This window comes from Trachemys scripta, chromosome 21 (assembly GCF_013100865.1).
Source record: "Trachemys scripta elegans isolate TJP31775 chromosome 21, CAS_Tse_1.0, whole genome shotgun sequence".
NCBI classification, from domain to species: domain Eukaryota; kingdom Metazoa; phylum Chordata; order Testudines; family Emydidae; genus Trachemys; species Trachemys scripta.
In genome coordinates, this window is record NC_048318.1 from 18,136,452 (window position 1) to 18,162,284 (window position 25,833).

At 40.5% G+C, this 25,833-nt stretch overlaps 1 protein-coding gene across 2 annotated transcripts in view; it reads left to right on the forward strand.

Moving 5' to 3' along the window:
• Nucleotides 1-5,541: 5,541 nt before the first annotated feature.
• Nucleotides 5,542-25,833, forward strand: part of KMT2A (lysine methyltransferase 2A) — a 57,512-nt gene continuing 37,220 nt past the window's right edge. The window contains exons 1-13 of one of the 2 annotated variants that reach the window (XM_034754753.1): nt 5,542-5,605; nt 8,818-11,486; nt 12,911-13,088; nt 13,512-13,746; nt 15,127-15,191; nt 16,390-16,761; nt 17,489-17,562; nt 18,676-18,804; nt 19,747-19,860; nt 21,766-21,912; nt 22,580-22,675; nt 23,718-23,838; nt 25,034-25,147. In XM_034754753.1, the coding sequence (XP_034610644.1) occupies nt 8,931-11,486; nt 12,911-13,088; nt 13,512-13,746; nt 15,127-15,191; nt 16,390-16,761; nt 17,489-17,562; nt 18,676-18,804; nt 19,747-19,860; nt 21,766-21,912; nt 22,580-22,675; nt 23,718-23,838; nt 25,034-25,147 (4,201 nt within the window). In that variant the 5' untranslated portion in view covers nt 5,542-5,605; nt 8,818-8,930. The remainder of the gene's footprint in view (nt 5,606-8,817; nt 11,487-12,910; nt 13,089-13,511; nt 13,747-15,126; nt 15,192-16,389; nt 16,762-17,488; nt 17,563-18,675; nt 18,805-19,746; nt 19,861-21,765; nt 21,913-22,579; nt 22,676-23,717; nt 23,839-25,033; nt 25,148-25,833) is intronic. The other variant, XM_034754752.1, reaches the window with a different exon arrangement.

A 25,833-nucleotide genomic window follows, 5' to 3' on the forward strand; every position in this document is an offset into this window, starting at 1 on the left:
TTTGGATTAATTATACTGCTTCTAGCAGTCTTCCAGTTGCTGTCCCACACTACATTGTTTCATACCTGGATTGGTCTGTTTGTTTCCCTGTGGACCCTCTACAGCTCTGGGGTGATCTTGACTGGATGTCACCTTTTTCTATTTAAATATTGGCATGCAGCCAGGTGTGTCCCTTTGTAATTCCAGCTCGTGGCATGTTAACACACCGAGTCACATACCCATTATAGCAGCCATGCTTCTGGTTGATCCTATCAGGAGGCCCTGGACTTTCTTGACTTTTGGGAAGAGGAGCACATCCAAGCCCATCTGAGCAGCAATCACCAGAATGCCAAGATCTACTAGAGGCTGCCAGAACAAATGCAGGAAAAAGCAGTACTATTGGGACGCAGCCCAGTGCTGTGTCAAAGCAAAGAAGCCTCTGACAAAGCGACAAGAATGCAATGGACTAAAACAGGACCGCGTGTAATGCTCCCAATAGTTGCCTGTACTAAGAGGAGCTGGACTGGATTTTTTTCAAAGGAGAACATCTCTGGGGTTTTGGACAGTTTGGAATTGATCACTGAAGGCATCCAAGCAACCAGAAGGAGATTCTCCCAGACAACCAAGGTCTCTTTGGCACACCCAACCCTGTGCCAGAGGCCCAGGAACTAAAGATGCCATCCGAATCTCAAATGGGGCCCCAGCCTGAAACTGCTGAGGAATGGAGCTGTACCAGTAAGTATTATGTCATGTATTGCAATACAACTGTAGAGGGGGATTTAAACAACTTTGTTCCAAGTCCAGGCTGACCATCACCGTGTTGGGAGGACATTCCTTGCCTGCTCAGCTCCCCTTCGTCTCTCTGTGTGCTCAAAATCGCATCTGTGCTGGAGATTTCAAGCTCAGAAGGATTTATTTCCCTTAACTAGCACCTCACACACCCACTAGTCAAATAGGTTGCCTCTCTAAACCCCTTTCCATGCTGTTTGATTCTCCCTATCCTTCATGGTGAACCATGCCCTCTTCCTCCATTCAAGATGGAAGCACTGTTGGGGTTAAAACCTCAAATACAATAAACATGCCTCCCATACAATGTAAGAGCAGATATTGAAAGAGAAAAAGTAATAGAATAGTTACTTTGGCTCACAGTTTGATCAAGGCCTTGTGCTGCTAGCCACCTTTACATTGTATGAGGTAAATTGTCAAAATTAGGCTACAGGGGCATTTCAAAATGAGTAGTCGTCATTTTTATTTTTCATTCAGCATTGTTAACCCTTTGGGTTCAAACCAATTACTGCATGGGTGTTTGTTTTGCAGTGCTCTCTGTGCTCATCTGCAGTTGTTATAAAACAGAATTGAAAGCAAAGAGAGTGCACTATTTGATATATACATTGCAAGACAATGCAGCGTTCTTGGCGCTGCTCATATTGGTGGTGTGCTTCCCTTCAATTCTTGTACCAGCTATGGGGGCATCATTTTGGTAAACAAAAGTGCTGCATATCTTCCTGGTTTGCTCATTTTCTTTTTGAACATGATCCTTCTCTGCCTCTTGGGATCACACCTTTGGGTAACATCCTTCAGAGTAAGCATAGCCTCCAGAGGTGCATGTGTAGTTACTAACCTGCCCCGTTTGCTCCCCCAGCCCATACACCGCCCCCACCATTGGTACAGGGGCCCTATATAAGGGAGAAGTAAGATAGAAAACATCTTATCTCCAAGCTCACACCAGACTGGACAGAGCAGTTGGGAATAGTGTTCTAAAATTGTGAAAAAGCAACAGTTTATCATTTTGTATTAGGACAATAACTACTTGTGCTTTTTCTCTGTTCTTCTAGTGCCTGAAATGCTGTGGCCCTCACAGACAGGGGTCTTATCAGCTGCTGAATGCCTAGCATACCTCTGAAGGAAGTGAAAGAGGGCAAAGAAGGACAGGTTCAGTGACCTCATGACTGCATCCTATCAGAGGGCCATAAAAGCAGAAGAGGGAAGGGAAGATTTCCTGCAACAGTCTTAGAGGCTCTGAACAGACTGCATGGACAAGGACGTTCAGGAGGAGGGATGCTGGACCTAAAGGAGAGGCAAACAGCTCTGCTGGAGAACATTGTGTTGCTATATTCACAGCCACCACCCTAACTTAGCCTGGCCCTGATCACTGAGGAGAACCCAGAATACTGGGGAGCCCCTTTGCACGTCTCCAAATGACAGGGCCTTCCCACACCATTCCGCCCCAGGACAGCGAACAGTTTCTACTCTTCTACCTTTGCTTTTTTGTGGGCCCTTAAGCACAAACTTGTGTGCACTCAGCACTCTAGTCATGTTCTGCCACAGTTCCATTGGTTTTAAGTTTGCAGTATAATAATGAATCAATAATGGTTTTGAATATGTAAAACTCTGCTGAAAAATTTAATTGAGGTATTGCTTCTCCCTAATAATATCTTTACACAAACACCTTTCATTCATTTTCTTGTTTACAGTACACTACTTTTCTACAAGTACACCCTGGCCTGAAAGTTAGCCCAAAACACATCCCTTACCCTGTTTCCCTGACTAGTTGGATCACCATGTGGAAAGGCAGCCTTTTTGGCTGTTCATAATGTACAGAAGTGTCTCCACCTCCTTCTCCCACCCACTGGTGAGGATCTCTTGCTTGCTTTCTCAGATGATGAGAAAAACAGAGCAAAATGCACTTATCCCAATAGGCAAACATTGTTCAGAAACATCCAGCCTTGCCATGAGGCACCTCTACCCTCCCTTCAGTCTTTCAAATGCACCTTCCACTGTCATTCAGCAGCTCCTTAGGTATAGTCAACAGCTTCTGTCTCCTGTCTGATTATCCAGTGTAAGGCTTCATAAGTCAGGGAACCAGAGAGTTAGCTGGGTCTCCCAGGATGACAGGAGGAATCACAGCGCCATTAATGTCTGTAGACCTGGGAGAAAATTTTCCCTTTTTCAGTGCAGAAAACAGGGCAGAGGTTTTAAATAGCTTGGTATCATGAATCTTTCCTAACCATCCCGCATTAATACAGTATCAGTAAACCTTGCACAAGGATCAACCAGGGCTTGCACCATGGAGAAATACCCCTTTCTGTTGACAAATTCTGAGGCTTGGTGTGGGGGGCAAAGAATGTGGGGCAGGGTTGTTAAAAAAATTATGATTTAAAAAAATAAATACAGATTTTTATATTTAAATTGGAATTTTTCTTTTTAAAAATAAACTGTTTAAAAATAAATCTGAAATTGTCAATCTATGTTAAGACCTAAGCTTGTTATCATTTATTAAAATTATTTAAATAGTGTGTGAGCCCTCCTCAAATTTTAATGACTTGAAGGGTACAGTTATATAGAGAATTAGGGAGGAAATCATCTTTAACTTTTGAAGTCAACTCATGCTTTATAAATACTTTACAATGTCATGTCTGTTATTTTCAGTTTTTCAGTGGAGCAAGTGCTGGTATTTATATTTTTCCAAACGTGTAAATATTTTCAGTTTTTGTTGTGCAGGAAAGCTTTTGCCTTAGTTACTTTCGGATTCAATTTAGCAAGCAGATTCAGAAAGACTATTTTCTTCATTTGGATTAGTTAATTCAAGGTTCAGAAACGGGGAGTTTGAAAAAAACTAGAAAGCTGCTTTTCCTCCTTAAATCTATGAATAAAAAATGGGTGAGAGGAGGGGATGGGATCCACTAATTGGGAAAACGTGAAGGACATAGGCAAGCTTTTCAAAGTTCTTTAGGCACTTGAAGATGCAAATAGGTGCCTCGTGGTGATCTTCAAAAATGCCTACACCAGTAGGTAGGTGCCTAACTCTCATTTGACTTCAATCTGTCAATTCACTAACTACAGTGATGACTTCTTTTGTTTAATAAATCTGTTAGTTTTAAATGCAAAACATGTTTTGATAAACTTACTTTTTTTGCTTATGTATCCAGCACATTGAAGGAAGCTTTATTTAACTACTAAAAACAATTTTAAAATATTATTTTTATACATTTTTAATTGAATTCTACTTTCCATCCAAATGAAGCTTGACACGGTTTCCCCCCCCAAAAAAAGAAAATCTAATGTCATTAATCACTTTCTTGCATAATAAAAAAAAGTAAAAATTAAGACTCTGAATAAATGTATTTTAAGCTATATAACTGCTTAAATAAATGTAAAGCTATAGTGTTGCACTAAATTTGATACCTTTTTGTTAGTGGCTATATTTGGTTGCAAATGAATGTATTTTAATGTGTAGTATGAACAGCCAATGAGAATGGACAGTTCTGTAGGAAAATAAGTAAGGTAAAATGCCAAACAAGATTAAGATCAATGATTTAAGTCCAGGTTTCCTGTTTGCTGATTTAAATCATGATTAAAATTTAGTGATTGAAATCCCTGTGATTGAAATCAGTCCACCCTGGCATGGGTCCTGTCAATGGCCCCAATATAACTTGGGGATCCCAACTGTGCCAATCCATTAATAAACTTATATGCACTGGCAAGCCTTATGACCCTGGGGTAGCAGCACACTCTCAATAGCACGATGGTAGTCCTGACAGTTGGGTCTAGCAACACCAAACTGGTAAGCTACTACATCCTGAAGTTCTGCCACCATTGCTGGTCATCCCGCTTCTGCAGCACTGTCCTGTCCCACCAGTCAGTGCTAGTTGGCCACACCCAGAAATGGTATTTCAAGTGAAGCTGTTCCAGGAAAACGTCCTGCCAAAGTAACAGCTCAATTTTTTCAACCTTCTCCTCGTCTAGCCGTCTCACTGTGTCTGTCTCCCAACCCATCCAAAGCCATTCAGTAGTTTGAATGATGAAACATTTGGTGGAGCAGTTTGTTTGTGTTAATGATTCTCAGGATTGCGGTATTCAGTAGTGTTTCCTCTACTGCAGTTTGAAAATAGTGCTGGCTTGCAAAAAACAGTAGAAATTATGGGATGACAGGAGAGGAATCATGGGACTTTAGTTTGAGCCCATGTCCCAGAATTTCAGTAGGTTCCAGTGGACCTTCCACAGTGCAGCAAAATCCCAGAATGTGTAGGGTCTTGCAGCAGAACATTGCACCATGGGATATTTGCCCAGAATGCTGTGTGGTTATTTTTCAAAAACACAGAGCTGTGTGGGCACAGTGATTTCGAAGGGAAATAGTTTAAGTTGGCATAAACAAAGTGGTGTGGACACATTCTTTCACTATAGTTATACTGGTATAATTATAGTGGAAAAACTTATACTGAAAAAAACATTCCAGTGCCAACAAGCCCTTAGGGTAAACTGTGTAGTTCCTACGGGTTAGGTCTTTCTCTCTAGTTTGTGGAGAAGAGTGTATTGTGTCGTACAAGGTACATTCTCATCCGAATGTGCTGTTTATTCCCCTCTCAACTCTTTTGATCATTCTGTGGCTATCCCCCATGACTAGATACTATTTCCTTTTTAGCCACGGTTTGCTGAAGGAACAAGCATTGCTATAGAATAGATTTTTTTTTTTTTCCTGGAATTTTTTGATGGTAGTTAAATTTTTTTTAAAGTTCATGCCCATGTTTTTAACTTTAAAAATCACTTTCATTGCAGGATGAGCAGTTCCTAGGTTTTGGCTCAGATGAAGAGGTCAAAGTACAAAGTCCCACCAAATCTCCCACAGGTATGTTTAGCTCATAGGATTGGAAGTTGAGTGGCATGTTGTCACTTTGCATGGTTTACTCCCTGTTCCTATTGCAATAGCTTATTCTAACGAGAGCTCGCTGGAAAACAATTGTAGGTCTTTTTGTCCTACTCTGAGTGGACCACTTAGAGAACTGCTGTTTCTGAGAGTCTGTGCTTCACCCATAGCTAGCCCAGGCTGTCCTACTTTAGGATCTGCTCTTTGGCAGGGTCCAGCACTCACAATGTAAAGTGCTTCTTAGAGTTTCGTCATCGTATAACAGGAGATATGTCAAGCATTTTTTAATAGAAATAAGGCTGACCTCCTGATCTTTTGATGTGGATTTGGAGTCCTTCACTTGCTCTTCACTCTCCAGTGAGTGTAATTAAAGTGAGAGGAGCCTTTTAACCCACTGGTCTTTTTTTATTAATGAGAGGAGGTGGTGAGCAATGACAAAGCAAGCAAAAATGGAAACAGACAAACTAAAATTAGACCTGCTTAATCTTCCTATTTGTTACAATGTTGTATCTTTCACTTCTGAAATATAAGGGTTGGAGTCTTACTGAAGATATTAAATTACATTGGGCAGTCTTTATTAAATTTACTTTCACAAAAAAACTCTGAATTAAAGTGAACTTGGGTAGCTTTCTCTGGATCTTTTATTATATGGAGATATACCTATCTCATAGAACTGGAAGGGACCTTGAAAGGTCATAGAGTCCAGTCCCCTCCCTTCACAGCAGGACCAAGTACCATCCTTGACAGATTTTTGCCCCAGATCCCTAAGTGGCTCCCTCAAGGTTTGAACTCACAACCCTGGGTTTAGCAGGCCAATGCTCAAACCTGAAAAATCATAGACTCATAGGACTGGAAGGGACCTTGAGAGGTCATCTAGTCCAGTTCCCTGCACTCATGGCAGGATTAAGTATTATCTTAGAAAAATTGCAACAATCTATTTATTCCCAGGAATACCAAGTGAGGATGGTGGGGAGCTCCCATTCTGTCTCAATTCCAGTTCTACATGCTGGGTATGTGGCAGTGGGTGGAAGTGTGGGGGAAGGAGATAAAAAGATCCTGTGAAATTTATGCAGATGTCTAATACACTAGCACTCAACCTATTCCAGCTGATTATACATCATATTATCTGTCTGGCATTAGTTTTATTGTGGAAAATCTCAACAGCCAGTTGATCCCGGTACTAATGATGGTACTAACCTAATATTGTGGAAACCCCTCTGCAAACAATTGCTACTCAGTTGTATGTAGCAGCAGTGGCCCTAAACAAAAGTTGTAACCTTTTTTCCTCCCCTCTCATTACATTACATTTTTTTTGAGAGAATGGCCCTGAAATCATACGATTGAGCATGCACACAGTGCTCTTTAAACTCTAGTAGTAGCATCATCAAGATGTAATTTAAAGAACTCTACAATTGCTTTTTCCAAGTACCAGCCTGGCATACGTAGGTTTCAGTTTATTTCTAAAAAACCTTAAGGACTGTGAGGGAGTGAACTTCCTTTTCCATTGGGAGGATGTTTTGAAGAATTTTTGAATTTTAGTTTAACAGGAGATGACACTTGGAACCAGAGAAGCCATGAAAATTGGTCAGGTTCAAGTCCACTATGAAGATGGCAAATCCTGTGCATGTTTTTTGGCTGGGAGTCTCTTTCTGATGGAATGAAGTAATGGATTCACTGTAGTTCCTTGTACTCCCCATTTCCATGCTACTTTGATACTATGGCATGCTTTCTTTTGGAGACCTAGAGACAATTCCATCTTACCTAAAAGTTGTATGTGTTTGTGGAACAACAAAATAAAACCTACATCCAGTCTTTTGATTCAAATCAGCAACTGTTTAGAACTGACTCTATCATGGTCTGTCTGTCTGATCTATCATGGAGCAGGGAAGTTTTGTGGGAAAGAGAGAGTGAAACTGATATTAGAAGGTTAGACTAACATTTGAAGGGAGACTAACAAATGAAATGTGAGTAAATTTATGCCTTAACTGAAGGTGTGGTGAGGTGTCTTTTGCTAATGATGGTCTAGTTTTATGAGTCCAACCCTATGGTAGGCTTAAGTAGCCAAAGGGAGAGATGGGTGAACATAACTTGCCAATGAAGATATGATGCATTTCTCTGAAATACTGACACAAAAGTAAGCCTTAATAAGGGTAACCCTTCTGATATGCAATCAACACTGGCTAATCTGGGTTTTTTAACTCCATTTTGTTTAGTGTCTCTGATCTGATTTAGTGAGCCAATGGTACATCCTTGATATGAAACTATTCAACATTTGAATTTGTGTGAAACCAGACAAAGATGGAGGGCTTGTGAAGAAAGGTGTAATAGCTTATTATACTTCCTTTCAGCTCTGGAGCCCTACGTTCAGATTTTGATTTGGTTGCAAGTGAATGAGTTTGATCGTCTTAACCTAGATTTGAATGGATAAATGTCCCCATTACAATATTCTACACAGCTTGGCCTAGACAACAATGTCTGCTTAGAAGAGACTTTGTACTGCTATCATGTGAATGTCTCCGGTAGTCGCTGACGTGCATTGGGAGAGCTGTGTGGGGACCCAGTGTTGAGATTAAGGTGCATTGGCAGAAGTGGATAATGAAATCTTGCACAACACATGCCTGACACCAGTTCCGAGTGTAGTCACAAGCACTAAATTTACTCCAAAATTAAAACAAAATCTTGAATTAGTAAAATACCAGTTTTGATTCACGCTTTTCCCAAATGCTATTCTTGGCGTGGTGGCCTTTGTATTAGCAGTGGGAGTGGATGATAACCAAGAAAAATATATTTTTTTTAAATGAACTAGTTTTGAACTTTTTTCATTCTTTGTATATGATGTTTCAGGAAAGTTGATCTTGGGAGTTACTGTTCCCTTCAAAAAGTTGTTTTTGGTATTTGTTTTTATAAAGGTAAAAGTTCTTTTGGAGGAAAGATATTTGTACTTAAAGTATGTTTTGGAAAATAAGCTCTTTATTATAAGGGAAGTGTTTTGTTTGTCTGTGGCGGAACCCTTTCATGTACAGTTCTTATTAATAAGTTGTATTCATAGTGGGTTGGTGGATCAAAATTATGGTAGCTTGTTCTATGCATGTAAAGTGACTGGTGATGAATAAAGTCAATTGTGACCTGGATAGTGTTGTAACAGCATACAGAAAAGCCTAACATGTGCTCTGCATTCTCTACTTCCCCCTCAGTGAAGTCTAGTCCACGAAAACCTCGTAGGAGACCCAGAAGCAGTCCTGATCCAAGTTCAGCTGCACACTCAGACTCTTCATCAGTGTGTTCCCCCCTGAGCAAGTCTGAAACCATGTCCATGGAAAAGGTAAAGAAGAAGGAAATTAAAAGTGGGGAAAAGAGACGAGGAAGACCTCCAACACTTAGTAGTGTGAAGTTCAAGTTATCACAAGTAAAGGACACATCAGATATTCATAAGGGGAGCAAAGAAACAAAAGAGAATCTGAAGAAAATAAAAAGGGCACCGTCCACTACATTTCAGCATGCTGCAAAAATCAAGAAGTTACGAACTGGTAAACTCTCCCCACTGAAGTCTAAATTCAAGACTGGGGGGAAACTTCAGATTGGGAGGAAAGCGGTTCAGATTGTGCGCAGGAGAGGAAGGCCACCGTCTTCGGAACGTTTAAAGACTGCCTCACCACTAGTCATTAATTCACAGCTGGAGAAACCCCAGAGGGTACGTAAGGAGAAAGATGGCACACCACCACTTACAAAAGAAGAAAAGACAGCTGTCAGACAGAGCCCCCGCAGGATTAAGCCTGTTAGGATTATTCCTTCTACCAAGAGGACAGATGCAACAATTGCTAAGCAACTCTTGCAGAGGGCTAAAAAGGGGGCACAAAAGAAGATTGAGAAAGAAGCAGCTAAACTGCAGGGTAGAAAGGGAAGAACTCAGCTCAAAAACATACGGCAGTTCATCATGCCAGTTGTGAGCGCTATCTCTTCGCGGATCATTAAAACACCCAAGCGATTCATTGAAGATGAAGACTATGATCCTCCTATTAAAATAGCTCGCCTAGAGTCAACACCAAACAGCAGGTTTAGTGCTACATCTTGTGGGTCCAGTGAAAAATCAAGTGCGGCTTCTCAGCACTCATCTCAGATGTCTTCAGATTCCTCACGATCTAGTAGTCCTAGTGTAGATACATCTACCGACTCTCAGGCATCCGAGGAGATGCAGGCACTTTCCGAAGAGCGCAGCAATACTCCAGAAGTTCATACCCCTTTACCTATTTCTCAGTCCCCTGAAACTGATAACGGTGATAGGAGAAGCAGGAGGTTTTCAATGTCAGAAAGGAGTTTCGGGCAAAGGGCAGCTAAAAAACTGTCGACCTTGCAAAGTGTGTCCCAGCAGCAGTCCTCTTCCTCTCCTCCTCCACCTCTGCTCACTCCTCCCCCACCCTTACAGCCTGCTACTGGCATCTCAGACCACACGCCGTGGCTTATGCCTCCAACAATACCGTTGGCTTCACCTTTTCTGCCCACCTCTGCTGCACCCATGCAAGAGAAACGGAAATCAATTCTACGAGAACCAACATTCAGGTGGACCTCTCTGAAGCATTCTAGGTCAGAACCACAGTACTTTTCCTCAGCAAAGTATGCCAAAGAAGGTCTCATCCGTAAACCAGTATTTGATAACTTTAGACCCCCACCACTGACGCCAGAGGATGTTGGCTTTGCATCTGGTTTTTCAACATCTGGTGCTACGGCTCCAGCTCGCTTGTTTTCTGCTCTTCATTCTGGAACAAGATTTGATATGCACAAAAGAAGTCCTCTGCTTCGAGCTCCAAGATTCACTCCAAGTGAGGCCCACTCCAGAATTTTTGAATCTGTAACCTTGCCTTCATCTGTTAGTCGAACCACTGCAGGAACTTCTGTGACAGGCATATCTTCTAGGAAACGAAAGAGAAGAGTGTTTAGCCCGATCCGATCAGAACCCAGATCTCCTTCGCACTCCATGAGGACAAGAAGTGGAAGACTTAGTACCTCTGACCTGACAACTCTCACCCCTCAATCTTCTGTCTCTTCCTCACTAACTAGCATGTCTGTTAGTTCTCTTGCCACTAGTGCCTTAAACTCAACTTTTACTTTTTCTTCCCCTCCCCTGACCCAGTCTGGGGAATCAGCAGAGAGAAGCCAGAGACCAAGGAAGCAGATCAGCACTCCAACTGAGCCTTTCTCATCCACTAATCCTACTCCTCTGTTTCCCTGGTTCACACCAAGTCCCCAGACAGAGAGAGGGAGAAATAAAGACAGGGCTACTGAGGAACTGTCCAAAGATAAAGACGTTGACAAAAGTGTGGAAAAGGACAAGAGCAGAGAGAAAGACAGAGAGCGAGAAAAAGAGAACAAACGCGAATCAAGAAAAGAGAAAAGGAAAAAAGGGTTAGAAATTCAGAGTAGCTCTGCTTTATTTCCTGTAGGTAGAGTGTCCAAAGAAAAAGCTAATGAAGATGTTGCAGCAGCATCTTCCGCTAAAAAAGCTGCAGGGCGGAAGAAGTCTACGGCAATAGATCCTGTAGCAGATGCTGCCGCTGTGGCTCTTGTAGATATGACAGCTGGCAAAACCAAAATGCCTAAGAAAGGTAGAGGGGGCTTAGAAAAATCCGATCTAGATCTAAGCCCCACTGTTCCGCCCCTGGAGAAAGACAAAGCCCTACGCCTCTCTGCTCCTTCGTCAAGCACTGTTAAACATTCCACTTCCTCCATCAGCTCGATGTTGGCTCAAGCGGACAAACTTCCAATGACCGATAAGAGGGTGGCCAGTCTCCTAAAAAAGGCTAAAGCCCAGCTGTACAAGATTGAGAAGAGCAAATCCCTCAAACAAGCGGATCAGCCAAAAGCCCAGGTATTCTTTCAGACTTATTCATGAGCGGGCTTTACAGTGCATTTTGTTTTGTACTTGGATTGAAAATTGTTAATGTCATTCAGATGCTGAAAGAGAACAAATAGCATATTAATTTGAATAATTGTTAGAGCAACAGATGGTAACTAATTTGAAAACGAGAAGCACTGGGCAGAAGTTGAGGGGGAGATAAAGCTGCTGGCGTCAGTTCAGGATGGAGTTGCACACGTTTTCTGAGAACGGTGCAGTGTAATTGCTTAGTAGATTTTTCTGGCGAAGTCTGGTGGAGATGTTCATCTAGTGTATGTTGAGCTTATAAAGGCAAGGCTATGGCAAATCATATAGTCATCTCTGGCCCCTTGATTTGTGTTTCTGGTACCCCACTTGCTTACAAAGCTGACATCCAAAAATGACAGTGGTCCTTATCTGATTTTTGTTTAAGGTGCGTATTGCCATGATCTCGGTCTCATGGGATGGAAGTGAGATCCCATGGGATTTTGCGTCTAAAGGAATGGGACCTCACACATCCCTCCTTCTTGGCCCCAGTGTTCTGTCAAATGCTCTCACTGTAGTCCATTTTGGCTACTAAAAAAGTAGACATCATACAGACACATTTTCAGGTAATGGTTCCTATTTTGGTTTAAACCAGAATTTGGCCTGCTGTCAGTGGTAACATTCAGGAATTGCGGAAAATAGATTTTTTTTCAGTAGAAAACCTCCAGAGTTTTTCTCCCTGCCATCAAGTTCTGAACCCTCCCACTTGTCTACTCTATACCACTCCATGCACTGTTGGCCAGTTTCACATTAGGGAAAAATGACTTGTTCCTAAAATTCAACTTTATGGGAGTATATTTGTTCATCAGAAATAGCCCTGAATCTTTGGGGGGCAAATCGTGGGAGAAAAAATTAAATTACTCGATTTCTTTTAACAGCAGGGATTACAGGCTGGTTGTGCTGTAATTTCTAGAACCTTATAAGGGGGAATACAGCCTTATTTTCATATGTCCCACTGACTACAAGGCTTTCAAACAGCCTGATTCACTTCTCTGTCAGGGTAATTAGACTGGTAGAATGCTTTAGCCTCTTTTATCCTAATTATCTGTGCCAGCTCTGATGTTTTGGTACTGATGCATTTTACATGAGTATATAGTATTAAGGAATTCAGGTCCTTGAAGTAAGAGGTTAAAATTGGTTATGGAACTCTAGTAAACATAATAAGCGTTCTGCTTTGCTGTTCTCTAAAGTACGTCTTCACTGGGAAGGAGGCTATGAAAACTATAGTTGACTCTCAGATTCTTATGTGACCTACAGTTTGAGCGTTTGGTTTTAACCACTACCTTTTTCTTTAAGTGTGCGTTTGGTATTTTCCAAGTACACTCAGAATCCTTCTTCAGAAATGCCTATGTTCTTGCACACCTGAAACTTAGGGTCAAGAGAGTGATTCATCAGAGACTTCAGTGCGAGGACCACGAATAAAACATGTCTGCAGGAGGGCGGCTGTAGCACTAGGCCGTAAGCGGGCAGTGTTTCCTGATGACATGCCTACTCTGAGTGCCTTACCATGGGAAGAACGAGAGAAGATATTGTCTTCCATGGGAAATGATGGTAAGTTCAAGATTTTCATCTTGGGGTCTGTGGATTCATACAAAATTTTGATGCTGTTGCCCATTAGTTTAGTTTCTTGTGGGGCAATACTTATATGGTTGAATATATGTTTCTATAGAATGGACGACATGCTGCATAAGATTATACAGGGGAAGGTCTGAGTTGAACAAATTTCAGATATTTTTAATAAACTTCCAGTCTAAAAGGTAATTCATTAATCCATTGACCTCTGTTCATTTGATATTTCATGGCACAAAAGTTTTATAAGTTTTTCTCATCTGAAATCTTAAACAAAAAACACTCAACTTGTATGCCTCTGAGGATGACCTTACACTTTTGATGGGATGGATGATTTCTGAGTAAACTTAAGACTTCTGAAATGGTGCTGATGGCCGCTGAATTCACAGCAGATTTTTTTGACAGATAAGTCATCAATAGCTGGCTCAGAAGAGGCTGAACCCCTTGCTCCACCTATCAAACCAATTAAGCCAGTTACCAGAAACAAGGCACCCCAAGAGCCTCCAGTGAAGAAAGGTCGGCGTTCAAGGCGCTGTGGGCAGTGCCCAGGCTGCCAGGTTCCAGAGGACTGTGGTGTCTGTACTAACTGTCTAGACAAACCGAAGTTTGGTGGGCGCAACATAAAGAAACAGTGCTGCAAGTAAGTGTATATTTGACAAGCTGTTTAGCTAACCCTTGCGTTGAGAGAGGAAGCCCTGGGATTATAGGTGGAGATTTTCTCATTCACTGCTTAGAAGCAGAGTTGACAGGCTTTGAAGGGAATCCCTTTTGTTCAGTCTTGGCTGGTGTTGGGTAGAGGTAGGTAAAGGACAAAAGAAAAGAAAATTGCTGGAGTATTTTTGCTCTGAGTTGTGGACACCCCTTCTTCTCTACTGCTCCCCCTGCTTTACTGCACTTCCCAAAAAAAACTTGAGAGGATTGTAAGGCATGTGATATAGCAAAATGCACTGATACTTTATAGGTAATTTAATAATTAGGCAAGATTGAAATTTATTTTCTCAGATAATATATAAAGAAGTGGATTTCTTGCAGCATATGATATTTATCCAGTGTGTATTTAACATGCAGTGAAGGAAACTCTGGACATTGGCTGAAAAATATCACTTTTGTTTCTTGATCCTTTTTATCAGTTCATCTAAACATTTTTGTGTAAACATCCCTGGATTTGGAACTTACCTTCCTCCTTTCTACAGTAACTGCATTAGGCTGGTTTTACCAGCCTGGATAATCTGTTTGAGAAGGCAGCAAGTGAAGTGGCATAAATAAAGATTGTTGTGATATGAAGGCTATTTATAAAGTATAGCTGTGAGAATTGCTGCATAGCATGCAGCTGTGTGAAAACAGTCTGCAGAGTACAATCCGTAAGTAGTCTGTCTCCAAGCAGCTTTGCCCTGGCCGTGGACAAGGTTTCAAAACCCGGGGTCCTGCTGCAAGAGCTAAAGGAGAAACAAACGCTAATTCAGTAGACAACAGATATTGTATTCTTAATTTTACATGAAATCTAGGAATTTAAGTTATGGCAAAATAACAACTTGATGACCTTATCTCATCCCACTCTGTATAAATGAAGGGGCTGTTCCCATGTGGGAAGGATTCCATTCTTATGAACCAAGTCCAAATTAAGTCACCAAATGGTTGGCCCTGCCCTAATTAGCCTTAATCAAAATTCAGAGAACTTGCAGTTGATGGATTTGACATTGTTTTCCAGATCTTCTGTGCCTCTCAAATCCTAGTATATGAGAAAGGGAACTGATAGAGATATCACCATGATGCTGACAGAGCCACTCTGTTTCTTGTGGCACTATTCACATACCTTTGCATTGGATGATTGTAGTAATTATGAGCCAAAAGGAAACTAGGATTCCTCAGCCTTAACACTTTTGAAGAAAAAATGAATGGTTCAAAAATGGTAATGGGAATATTGACTGGTGAAAAGGCTTTTTCAGCAGCAAACCCTGCTGAAGGGTGCTGCTGTCGTATATCAGTTTCTGATTGTTCCAACTTATCCCTTTCATCTCAGGATGAGGAAATGCCAGAATCTGCAATGGATGCCTTCAAAAGCTTATCTCCAGAAGCAAGCTAAAGGTATGCAGTGTGTATAATGGACCATCTTTTTGAGAAGTGGGTACTAAATTCATATCTGAAGCTTTTGTGGCTGCATTGAGCAGCAGAGCCAAAGACATAAGATGCGTCTCAGACAAAATGTTGCAGAGAGCATGATCCTGTAGCCCATACCAGAGCTTCAGGGGAGGGTACAGAACAGGGCAATTATGGAGTGATCCATTCCTGTCTTCTGTCAGTCAGAGGTTTAGGGTCACCCTGACTGTGGATTTGCGTCCATGACCATCTTGGCTAATAGCCATTGATGGACCTACCCTACGTGAACTTTATCCAGTTCTTTTTTTAATCTAGTCATGCTTTTGGCCATCACAACATCCCATGACAATAAGCTATATGAAAAAGTACTTCCTCTTCTTTGTATTAAACCTGCTGCCTATTAATTTCTTCAGGTGACCTCTGTTTTTTGTATTGTAGGAAAGGGTGTAAATAACACCTCTCGATTCATTCTTTTTGTTCCATTAATAATTTTAGAGACCTCCACCCTTTTAGTCATCTCTCTTCCAAGCTGAACAGCTCTAATCATTTTAGTCTTTCCTCATATGGAAGCTGTTACATACCCTTGATCATCTTTATTGCTCTTCTCTGAACCTTTCCCAGTTCCATTGTGGGGTTTTTTTTGCAATCAGGTGACCAGAAGTGGACACTGTTTGAAATGTGGGCATGCCATGGATTTATATAGTGTCATTATAATATTTTTCTCTTATTTGCTATCCCTGTCCTAATAATTCCTAACATAGCGTGTTAGCCTTTTTGATTGCTGCTGCACATTGAGCTGTTTTGAAAGAACTATCCACGATGACGCCAAGATCTGTCGTGGCTTGTAACAGCTAATTTAGAACTCATCATTGTATATGTATATTTGGAATTATTTTTTCCAATGTGCATTACTTTGCACTTATCAGTGTTGAATTTCATTTGCCAATTTGTTACCCAGTTTTGTGAGATCCCTCTGTATTTCCTTACAATCAACTTTGGACTTAACAATCTTGAATAATTTTTTATCGCCTGCAAATTTTGTCAAATCACCATTCACCCCCTTTTCCAGACCATTAATGAATATGTTGAACATGACAGGTCCCAGTACAAATCCTTTAGGGACCCTGCTGTTCACTTCTCTCCATTGTGAAAACTGATAATTTACTTCCTATCATTTGTTTCATAGTTGTGAAAAAGAAAGAGAAGAAATCCAAGACCAATGAAAAGAAAGAGAGCCATTCTGGGAAGAACCAAGTGGATTCTGGACAGAAACCAGCTCCTCAGACTGTTTTAGCAAAAGAAGATAATGCCTTGAAGAAGAGCAGTGAACCTGCCCGAAAGCCAAGTGAGGAGAAAAATGAAGAGGGAAATACCTCTGTCCCGGTGTTGGAGTCCAAACAGGTCACTGCTTCTGGTGCCAGAAAAAGTGGCAAACAGGCACCCCAGCCATTGCAAGTTCCCCTTTGTCAGCCGCCTAGCTCAGGACCACTGAAAAAAGAAGTATCTAAAACCATACCTACCGAGCCCAAGAAAAAGCAGACACCCCTACCAGAATTAGGTAAATGAACAAATGTAATGAAAATAATCAGTCACTTGTTCAAAAACAAACTAAAAACTAGATTATTATGTAAGAACTGAGAGTATTGTATATTGGCTATTAAACATCATTGAACAGTATAAAGCTGGAAAATATTTTATATACTGGCGGTATCACTCTAAAATGTTTTGGGAGATGTTTATTTAAATTGGATTTCTTTATATTAAACTTAATGTGTGTGTGTGTGGGAAGGGATAAGGATGTCTTATCTGTATGTTTGAGTTTTCCATTCAAACCCTGGTAACCTTAAAACAGAGATTTATAGTGTTTAGTTAAACTTTTGTTATTATCCATAGTGGCACATCACAGTAGAGTGAAAGTGCTAAACAAAGTCAAGAATCCCTACTTGAAAAAGTGTAGTCTAACAGATATGGATTGTTACTATATGGGCAGTTTTGAGGCAGTCTGTCAGTGTTGCATGTGTTATGCTCTGGGGAATCAGGTGGGTTTTCAGGAGTGTTTTGTGGGGAGTGCATGTTTGCTGTGTTGTTTAGGAAGCTGCATAAAGCATAAATGGTGGTGTTTAGTCACTAAAAGAGATAAGGGAACAGTTGGGAGTAAAGATTGGGCAGATCAGGGAGCAAGGCCTAAAATATCTTTTCCTCAAGTGCATTATTTCTCTTCTGTTTCCTGGAAGTGGTTATTCATTCCAAGATCTAAACATGTGATTTTTTCTTTCCTTCCCTAGGCATAGAGCAAAGCAAACAGAAGAAAGTTACTCCCCGTCCAAGTTTCCCTGTGAAACAGAAACCAAAAGAAAAGGTGAGGTGGTTGTTGTTGTTTTACTACATATTCAGCAAATTACAAGAATTTCAAAATTAGTTTCTATTGTCAAATACAGGTGTGCAACCCTAACTTACCTTGTTGTGGGCTTTTCATGATTAGGTAAAGTTATTACTGTGACCAGCATTTTTAGAATTAAACCCAATCAGAATTAAATTCAGTTTCTTGCCCCTGGAATGTCAATCTAAAATAGACTTCAGTTTGATTTCTATCATGTTTCCAGATCCTGTAAACACTTTTAAAGGAAGAAGTTTCCATTACTTGTCCCAAGGGCAGAGTTTGCAGTTTCTTACCCCTCCAGACAAGCCTTACAGATGTAAAAGGCTCCTCCTACCTCCATTGTACCAAGTTCCCAAATGACACAACATGCATTTAAGACATAATTGATGCATGTCAGTTTGTTTTACTAAGAAATCTAAGTAACTGCAAAAATGAGTTCCATTTTAACTAACAAAATATGAACAATTTTAATTTTTAAAAACAAGTGTGATGTTTCAAAATAATAATAACAATTAATGGAGGTATCCCATCTCCTAGAACTGGAAGGGACCTTGAAAGGTCATGGAGTCCAGCCCCCTGCCTTCACTAGCAGGACCAAGTAGTGATTTTTGCCCCAGATCCCTAAGTGGCCCCCTCAAGGATTGAACTCACAACCCTGGGTTTAGCAGGCCAATGCTCAAACCACTGAGCTATCCCTGCTGGTAACTGCAGCTTTTTTTAAATTTCCTTTGAAAAGCAAATGAAACTGCCCATTTTTTAATTCCATTTAAAAAAAATGGAAAATTTGTATAGACATTGATTACCCACAGAGTTGCCGCAACATAGTAAGTTAAATACCAGCATTGTCTTGGATGACAGAATGTTGTGATTTTAGAATGCAATACAACAAGCATAATTCTGTGTATGAAGTGCTCTAAAAAGGATTTGCAAAACTGATCTTCTGCTCCCACTTTCTGTAAGAACCTTAGTTCTGAGATGCACTCAGCTTCTTTGTATAAGAATTATCAAAGATTTATTTACTCTGGTCAATCCTTTCGTAAAATAGTTATTTGGGGTTGGAATAAATGCAAATGTCTTTTCTTTACGCTTTAGGAAAAACTTCCTCCAATCAACAAGCCAGAGAACAGCACACTGAATTTGCTCAGTACGCTGTCAAATGGAAGCAGTTCCAAGCAAAAGGCACCTACAGATGGAGTCCACAGGATCAGAGTGGACTTCAAGGTAAGGGGTAAAATATCTTGGAAATATTTTGAGTGTAATTGGCTGTAAAATAAACATTTGGAGCAGTTTTCCCCCTCAGGAATGCTATTTTTGACTTTTTAAGTAAGTTATGTACTGTGGTATGCTCTATTCTAAGATTGTATCAGTAGGAACCTCAGTATCTCTCTGAAAAATCTTTCTGCTGTTGGAAGTTCTTCCATCTTCTTTATTACAGTGTTAGTGTTGGATGCAGAGACTATTAGAATTTTAAACATAATTCTCAATATAAGAGCGAGAACGGATGAACAGGAGTTGCATTGTCAAGGAAGTAATTTCATCAAGGTGGAACTGTAAACCATGACAGCTACTTGAGTAAAGAGAATTAGATATTCTGTTAATCCTGTGTTGTTCACAGCAGCACTGGGATATGTTTGGGAGTTAAACAGTTGAATTTTGCATCTTTTTTTGTACATTAGTCACTTAAATATATAACATAATCAGCACTTTCCTAATCCACCGTGGGAGTGGTAGTCTCTCTTCTCCAGACCCTCAAGAAAAGTTTTAAAAGCAGAGGGTGTACTGAGGTCTTGTATTACTAAGATTTCATACTTTTATAAACTATATTACAGTAAACTGTGAAGTATGATTAGACTAATCAAAACATAGAATTGTGAACATTAGTGTATAAAGTATGCCTTGTGATATGTTGTCCTTCTTATATTCACTAACTAATACACAAACCTGTCAGTTACAGTGGGTCCACTCAGTAAGAATTAGTAAGATGTGACTTCTGTTTTTAATTTATATTATATGACTGGACCTAAGGTATGAGTTTTTAAATGTTTTGAAACTGAAGCTGCTTAGTTACGCTGACTAAAAGCAGTTGTGCAAATGTTGTGCTATACTTTTTTTTCCCTAATGTTGCATTTCTCTTCTGCTTGATGTACTCTTTTGTGCTTTCAGGAGGACTGTGAAGTGGAGAACGTTTGGGAGATGGGTGGGCTAGGCATTCTGACCTCGGTACCTATCACTCCCAGGGTGGTCTGCTTTCTCTGTGCCAGCAGTGGACACGTGGAGGTAAAGCATTTTGTTCTGCTGTTAATCTTAGAATGTTTACAAGTACCGAAGTATTCAGCAATGGTGTATGCATTTCCTTTTTTGTTAAATCATGTTAAACAAGAGGAAATTCAGGCTATAAGCTGTAACTCCATCCTTTGCTAACCCTGTTGTGTCCGACAGTACCTAAACACATGGTATACGAAATCAGCTACTGTTTGAAGAGTTCTGTAGTCCTCCAAAAGAAGTGATCTGATCTATGTTAGGTATTAGGTGTTTTTAAAAATGTTACCCTAAGTCCCATTTTCAAACATGACTTAGGAACACAAATCTCATTGAAAGTCAGTGAGACTTACATGTGAGGCAAAATTTTCAAAAGCATCTATCTCAGCCTGTTAAAGGTTTCATGCAGTAGGGGATATGCTTGTCCCTGAAAAAAATACCTGTAGTGCCTTGGGACCACCTAGACAGAACAGGACACCCGTTGAAACTTCTGAGTAGGGCTGTCAAACGATTACAAAAATTCATCGCGCGATAATTTGCACTGTTAAACAACATTAATAGAATACCATTTATTTAAATATTTTTGGCTGTTCTCTACATTTTCAAATGTGTTGATTTCAGTTACAACACAGAATACAAAGTATACAGTGCTCACTTTATATTTATTTTTGATTACAAGTATTTTCATTATAAAAAAAATGGTATTTTTCAGTTCACCTTATACAAGTACTGTAATGTAATCTCTTTATCATGAAAGTTGAACTTACAAATGTAGAATTAATACTGTTTTATTTTTGAATGCAGTTTTTTTTTTCTACAGTGTAAAATTTTAAAGCCTGCAAGTCCACGCAGTCCTACTTCTTGTTCAGCCAGTCGCTCAGACAGATAAGTTAGTTTACATTTGCAGGAGATAATGCTGCCCGCTTCTTGTTTACAATGTCATCTGAAAGTGAGAACAGGCGTTCATATGCACTCTTGTAGCTGGTGTCACAAGATATTTACGTGCCAGATGTGCTAAACATTCATATGTCCCTTCATGCTTCAGCCACCATTCCAGGGGACATGCGTCCATGCTGATGACAGGTTCTGCTCAATAACAATCCAAAGCAGTGCGGACCGATGCATGTTCAAAACAGAGCAGGGGGCATAAAATTCTCCCCCAAGGAGTTCAGTCACAAATTTAATTAGCACATTTTTTTTTTTTAAATGATCATCATCAACATGGAAACATGTCCTCCGGAATGGTGGCTGAAGCATGAAGGGGCATACGAATGTTTAGCATATCTGGCACGTAAATACCTTGCAATGCTGGCTACAAAATGCCATGGAAATGCCTATTCTCATTTTCTGGTGACACTGTAAATAAGAAGAGGGCAGCATTATCTCCTGCAAATGTAAACAAACTTGTATGTATTAGCAATTGGATGAACAAGAAGTAGGACTGAATGGACTTGTAGGCTCTGAAGTTTTACATTGTTTTGTTCTTGACTGCAGTTCTGTAACAAAAAAAATCTACATTTGTAAGTTGCCGTTTCCTGACAAAGAAATTGCACTATAGTACTTGTATGAGGTGAACTGAAGAATACTATTTCTTTTGTTTATTGTTTTTACAGTACAAATATTTATAATAAAAAATATACACTTTGATTTCAGTTACAACACAGAATGCAATATCTATGAAAATATAGAAAAACATCCAAAATATTTAATAAATTTCAGTTGGTACTCTGTTGTTTAACAGTGCAATTAAAACTGCGACATGGGTGCTTAAAGTGGTTTGTGTGTGAATTCCAGTGTAAAATATTTGAATGCAAATACTTGTTTTGTGAATTCTAAACCAGGGTTAGAAACAGAATAGAGAGCAGTTGGGTTTGGTTGAGAAGTCAACAGTGTTTGACATGCTGATGTTTTTCCCCCTTGTAGTTTGTGTATTGTCAGGTCTGTTGTGAACCCTTCCACAAGTTCTGTTTAGAAGAGAGTGAGCGCCCTCTGGAGGACCAGTTGGAAAACTGGTGCTGTCGTCGTTGCAAGTTCTGTCATGTATGTGGAAGACAGCATCAGGCAACAAAGGTACTAAGAATAACAAATGTGATAATTTTGAGAGTGCTGTTTTCTTTGCCCATCATAGAATCATAAAATCATAGACTATCAGGGTTGGAAGGGACCTCAGGAGGTCATCTAGTCCATCCCCCTGCTCAAAGCAGGACCAATCCCCAACTAAATCATCCCAGCTAGGGTTTCGTCAAGCCTGACCTTAAAAACCTCTAAGGAAGGAGATTCCACCACCTCCCTAGGTAACCCATTCCAGTGCTTCACCACCCTTCTAGTGAAAAAGTTTTTCCTAATATCCAACCTACACCTCCCCCACTGCAACTTGAGACCATTGCTCCTTGTTCTGTCATCTGGTACTACTGAGAACAGTCTAGATCCATCCTCTTTGGAACCCCTTTCAGGTAGTTGAAAGCAGCTATCAAATCCCCCCTCGTTCTTCTCTTCTGCAGACTAAACAATCCCAGTTCCCTACTTCCAGGAACTCTGTTTAGTTTAATTTATTTAAATCATTTAATATAGGGCTGTATGTTTTGTGGGCTTAGTATTGGGATAAAGAACCTTTCAGTGCATGTGACAACATAGGATTGTCATTTTGGTGAATTCAGATTGACTAATTTACATATGACCTATTCCTGGCACACTGAATATTGAATCTAGTGTAAAATGGATTTTTGCATTTTTGTAGCAGTTGTTGGAGTGTAATAAGTGCCGAAACAGCTATCACCCTGAGTGCCTGGGACCAAACTACCCAACAAAACCCACCAAGAAAAAGAAAGTTTGGGTGAGTTTGCTCTGCTTGATTTATGGTCCTTAGGAGCTACCAGCCAAAGCTCAAGCTAGTCAAACTGCAGATCTTTGATACATGATGGGGTTTCTTAGAATTTGTAATTCTGTCATAGTCTGTGTACAGCCTATTAAAGGGTGCTTACTGTTTTATAAGGTAAATTTGAAAAAGTTTTATTATTAAAGACTGGCTTTTGAATGCTCTCATGGTGAATGAACTCTCTAGCATTGTGTGAATGAAGAAGGACAGAGATACAAGAGGAGACACCTGTCTTTTAGCCTTATTATGAATCCTCCTGAGCAAACTGTGGACAGGGGCCAGGGAATTCCCTTATATTAGTAAGTAAACACTTAAGATTCCATTCTGACATTACTGTCAGTGGACATCGGTATGGTGATGGGTGTGAATGGGATTAGTGTGCTAGACTGTTCCTTGTATTTCATGTTGTTAGCTCTTTGGGGAAGGGACTGTCTTCCTCTGCACAGTGGCTAGCCCATTTTGGATACTACTGTAATATAAATAAGGGTTTTATGCTAGTATACCTATGTCAACTTTCTACATTAGCCCTGCCTAAAATAAGAGGTTGTACTGAATGTCTTAAGAATTTTGTCCTTGTCAAAACCATGGTTGTTTTTTGTTTGTTTGTTTGTTTGTTTTTCAAATTAAAGAAAGGTTTGAGATTAATTGTACCACAATTTCTAATGGCAAAAGTGCTAGACTAAAGCATATTTTTCTGTTGCATGGTCAGCTTTTTACCATAAGGAGGGAAGCATCTTCTCTGCTACCGACGTTGTCTGAAGTGAGGGAAATGCCTAGCCATCTAACATGGGCCCAGAGATGCATATCTATGGGATTCATTCTCTCTCTCTCTCTCTCTCACTCACTCACTCACACACACACACACACACACACACACACACACACACACACACACACACACACACACACGTTAAATAATAAAAATTGTGAAATGGCTCTTTAGAACCCTCAGAAGATAGCAAAGATGCTAACTCCTGTCAATCTCTGTCCCCTCTTACAGATCTGTACCAAATGTGTTCGCTGCAAGAGCTGTGGTTCAACAACTCCAGGCAAGGGATGGGATGCACAGTGGTCTCATGACTTCTCCCTGTGTCACGATTGTGCCAAACTCTTTGCTAAAGGTACAAAACAGTTGCGGTTGCAACATTGTTTATGGTGAATGTAGTTTGAAGCTATTCGCAAGGCGATCACCACCATTGTAAGGAAATGTTATCACAGACTGAAGTGATGGCCTATGAGGCAGTTGAGCAGTGTTGCTGATTCCAAGCTATAGTGCCACTCCAGTGTCATGGCCAAGAACCAGTGAAATCCTAAACTATGGAAGCTTTTGGTATGTGAAATCAGGGGAAGTAGGGTTGCTTTTTACAGCGGTTAACCAAGGAAAGTCAACACTGCCTCTTAGTGACAGACTTTGGGACTTCCATATAATAAGCACTATAAATTGTTGCAGGGTTTATTTCAGAACTGTTGTCTAAAGATCCATACCAGCAGTGGAGAAGAGGCTACAAAATTTAAGACCGGATCATGGCCTGATTTAGACCATGTCTATATGTACAGCACTGCAGTGGTGCAGCTGTGCCAGGGCAACGCATGTGGTGAAGACGCTCTATGCCAACGGGACAGAGCTCTCCCGTTGTCATAAAAAAACTACCTCCAGGAGCAGGATAAGCTATGTCAGTGGGAGACGCTCTCCTGCCAACATAGCGCTGTGCACATGAGTGCTTATGCTGGTGTAATTTATGTCACTCATGGGGGTGGAATATTCACACCTCTGAGCAACATAAGTTTTGCTGGCATGGGCTGTAGTGTAGACATAGCTAAAAAAACAAATACTTTGGGTTAGGTGACCTTTTCCTCTTCCTCAGTCTCCCATGTCAGTTCAGGATCTGAATCTGAGGGGTATGGATGATAAGGGGAGGGGTAAATGACTAGATCCTGGTAGGAAATTAAGTTTATCCCACTTGCCAGATTAGCAGGATAGGTTTTTCTGTCTTATTTTGCCTGTAGAAGTATATCTTTTTCTCTTTCTCACTTTTCCCTACAAAGCTATCTGGTCAGTCTTTTATTTTGTTACAAGTCTTGCAATAAAGGTAAAAATGTAGTGCCTTCTTATAGTGGAATGGTAAGACCCACATGGACTGTAGTGTATTTTTGTAGGCATTCTTATTTTTACTGTGTGTTGTAAGGGTAGAAGTAGGAGCAGTTTACATTTGTGCGGGAAGATTTCAGTGGGTTTGCTTCTCAGAAAGCCAGACAGCCTTTGAGATGTGCATGCAGCAGCTGGAAGGATGATTGAAGGTCCTGGCTTATTTACAGGAAACTTCTGCCCACTCTGTGACAAGTGCTATGATGATGATGACTACGAGAGTAAGATGATGCAGTGTGGGAAGTGTGATCGCTGGGTCCACTCCAAATGTGAAAATCTTTCAGGTGAGGCAAATTGTCTTTACTACTCAGCAGGCTCTCCTTGGCCCCTGGACCAATAATATGGCTGCATTAAAAGTTTCCATGTATGGATGTTGCCACTAGACTAAAGGGATCAAATTGTAGACATTCCTCACTACTAGAGTGTATGTTGGGCGGTATTTTAAGAAAAATATTGATCTTCCTACAGTTGAACCCAGGTTTAATACTGACAGTTTTCTGCAAATTTTGATATCCTCCTTCACAAGCTACCTAACGTAATAGCACTGTAGCTGAGTTCCACAGTTACTCTCTATGCAAAGATCATAGAATCATAGACGATTAGGGTTGGAAGAGACCTCAGGAGGTCCTCTAGTCCAATCCCCTGCTCAAAGCAGGACCAATCCCAACTAAATCATCCCAGCCAGGGCTTTGTCAAGCTGGGCCTTAAAAACCTCTAAGGATGGAGGTTCCACCACCTCCCTAGGTAACCCATTCCAGTGCTTCACCACCCTCCTAGTGGAAAAGTTTTTCCTAATATCCAACCTAAACCTCTCCCACTGCAACTTGAGACCATTACTCCTTGTTCTGTCATCTGCCACTACTGAGAACAGCCAAGCTCCATTGATTGTTGATGGGAAAGACTGGGTATCGCTAGACAAAGCAAGTGTGGTATATAAAGTGGTTCCTTTTTTTTTTTTTTTTTTTTTTTT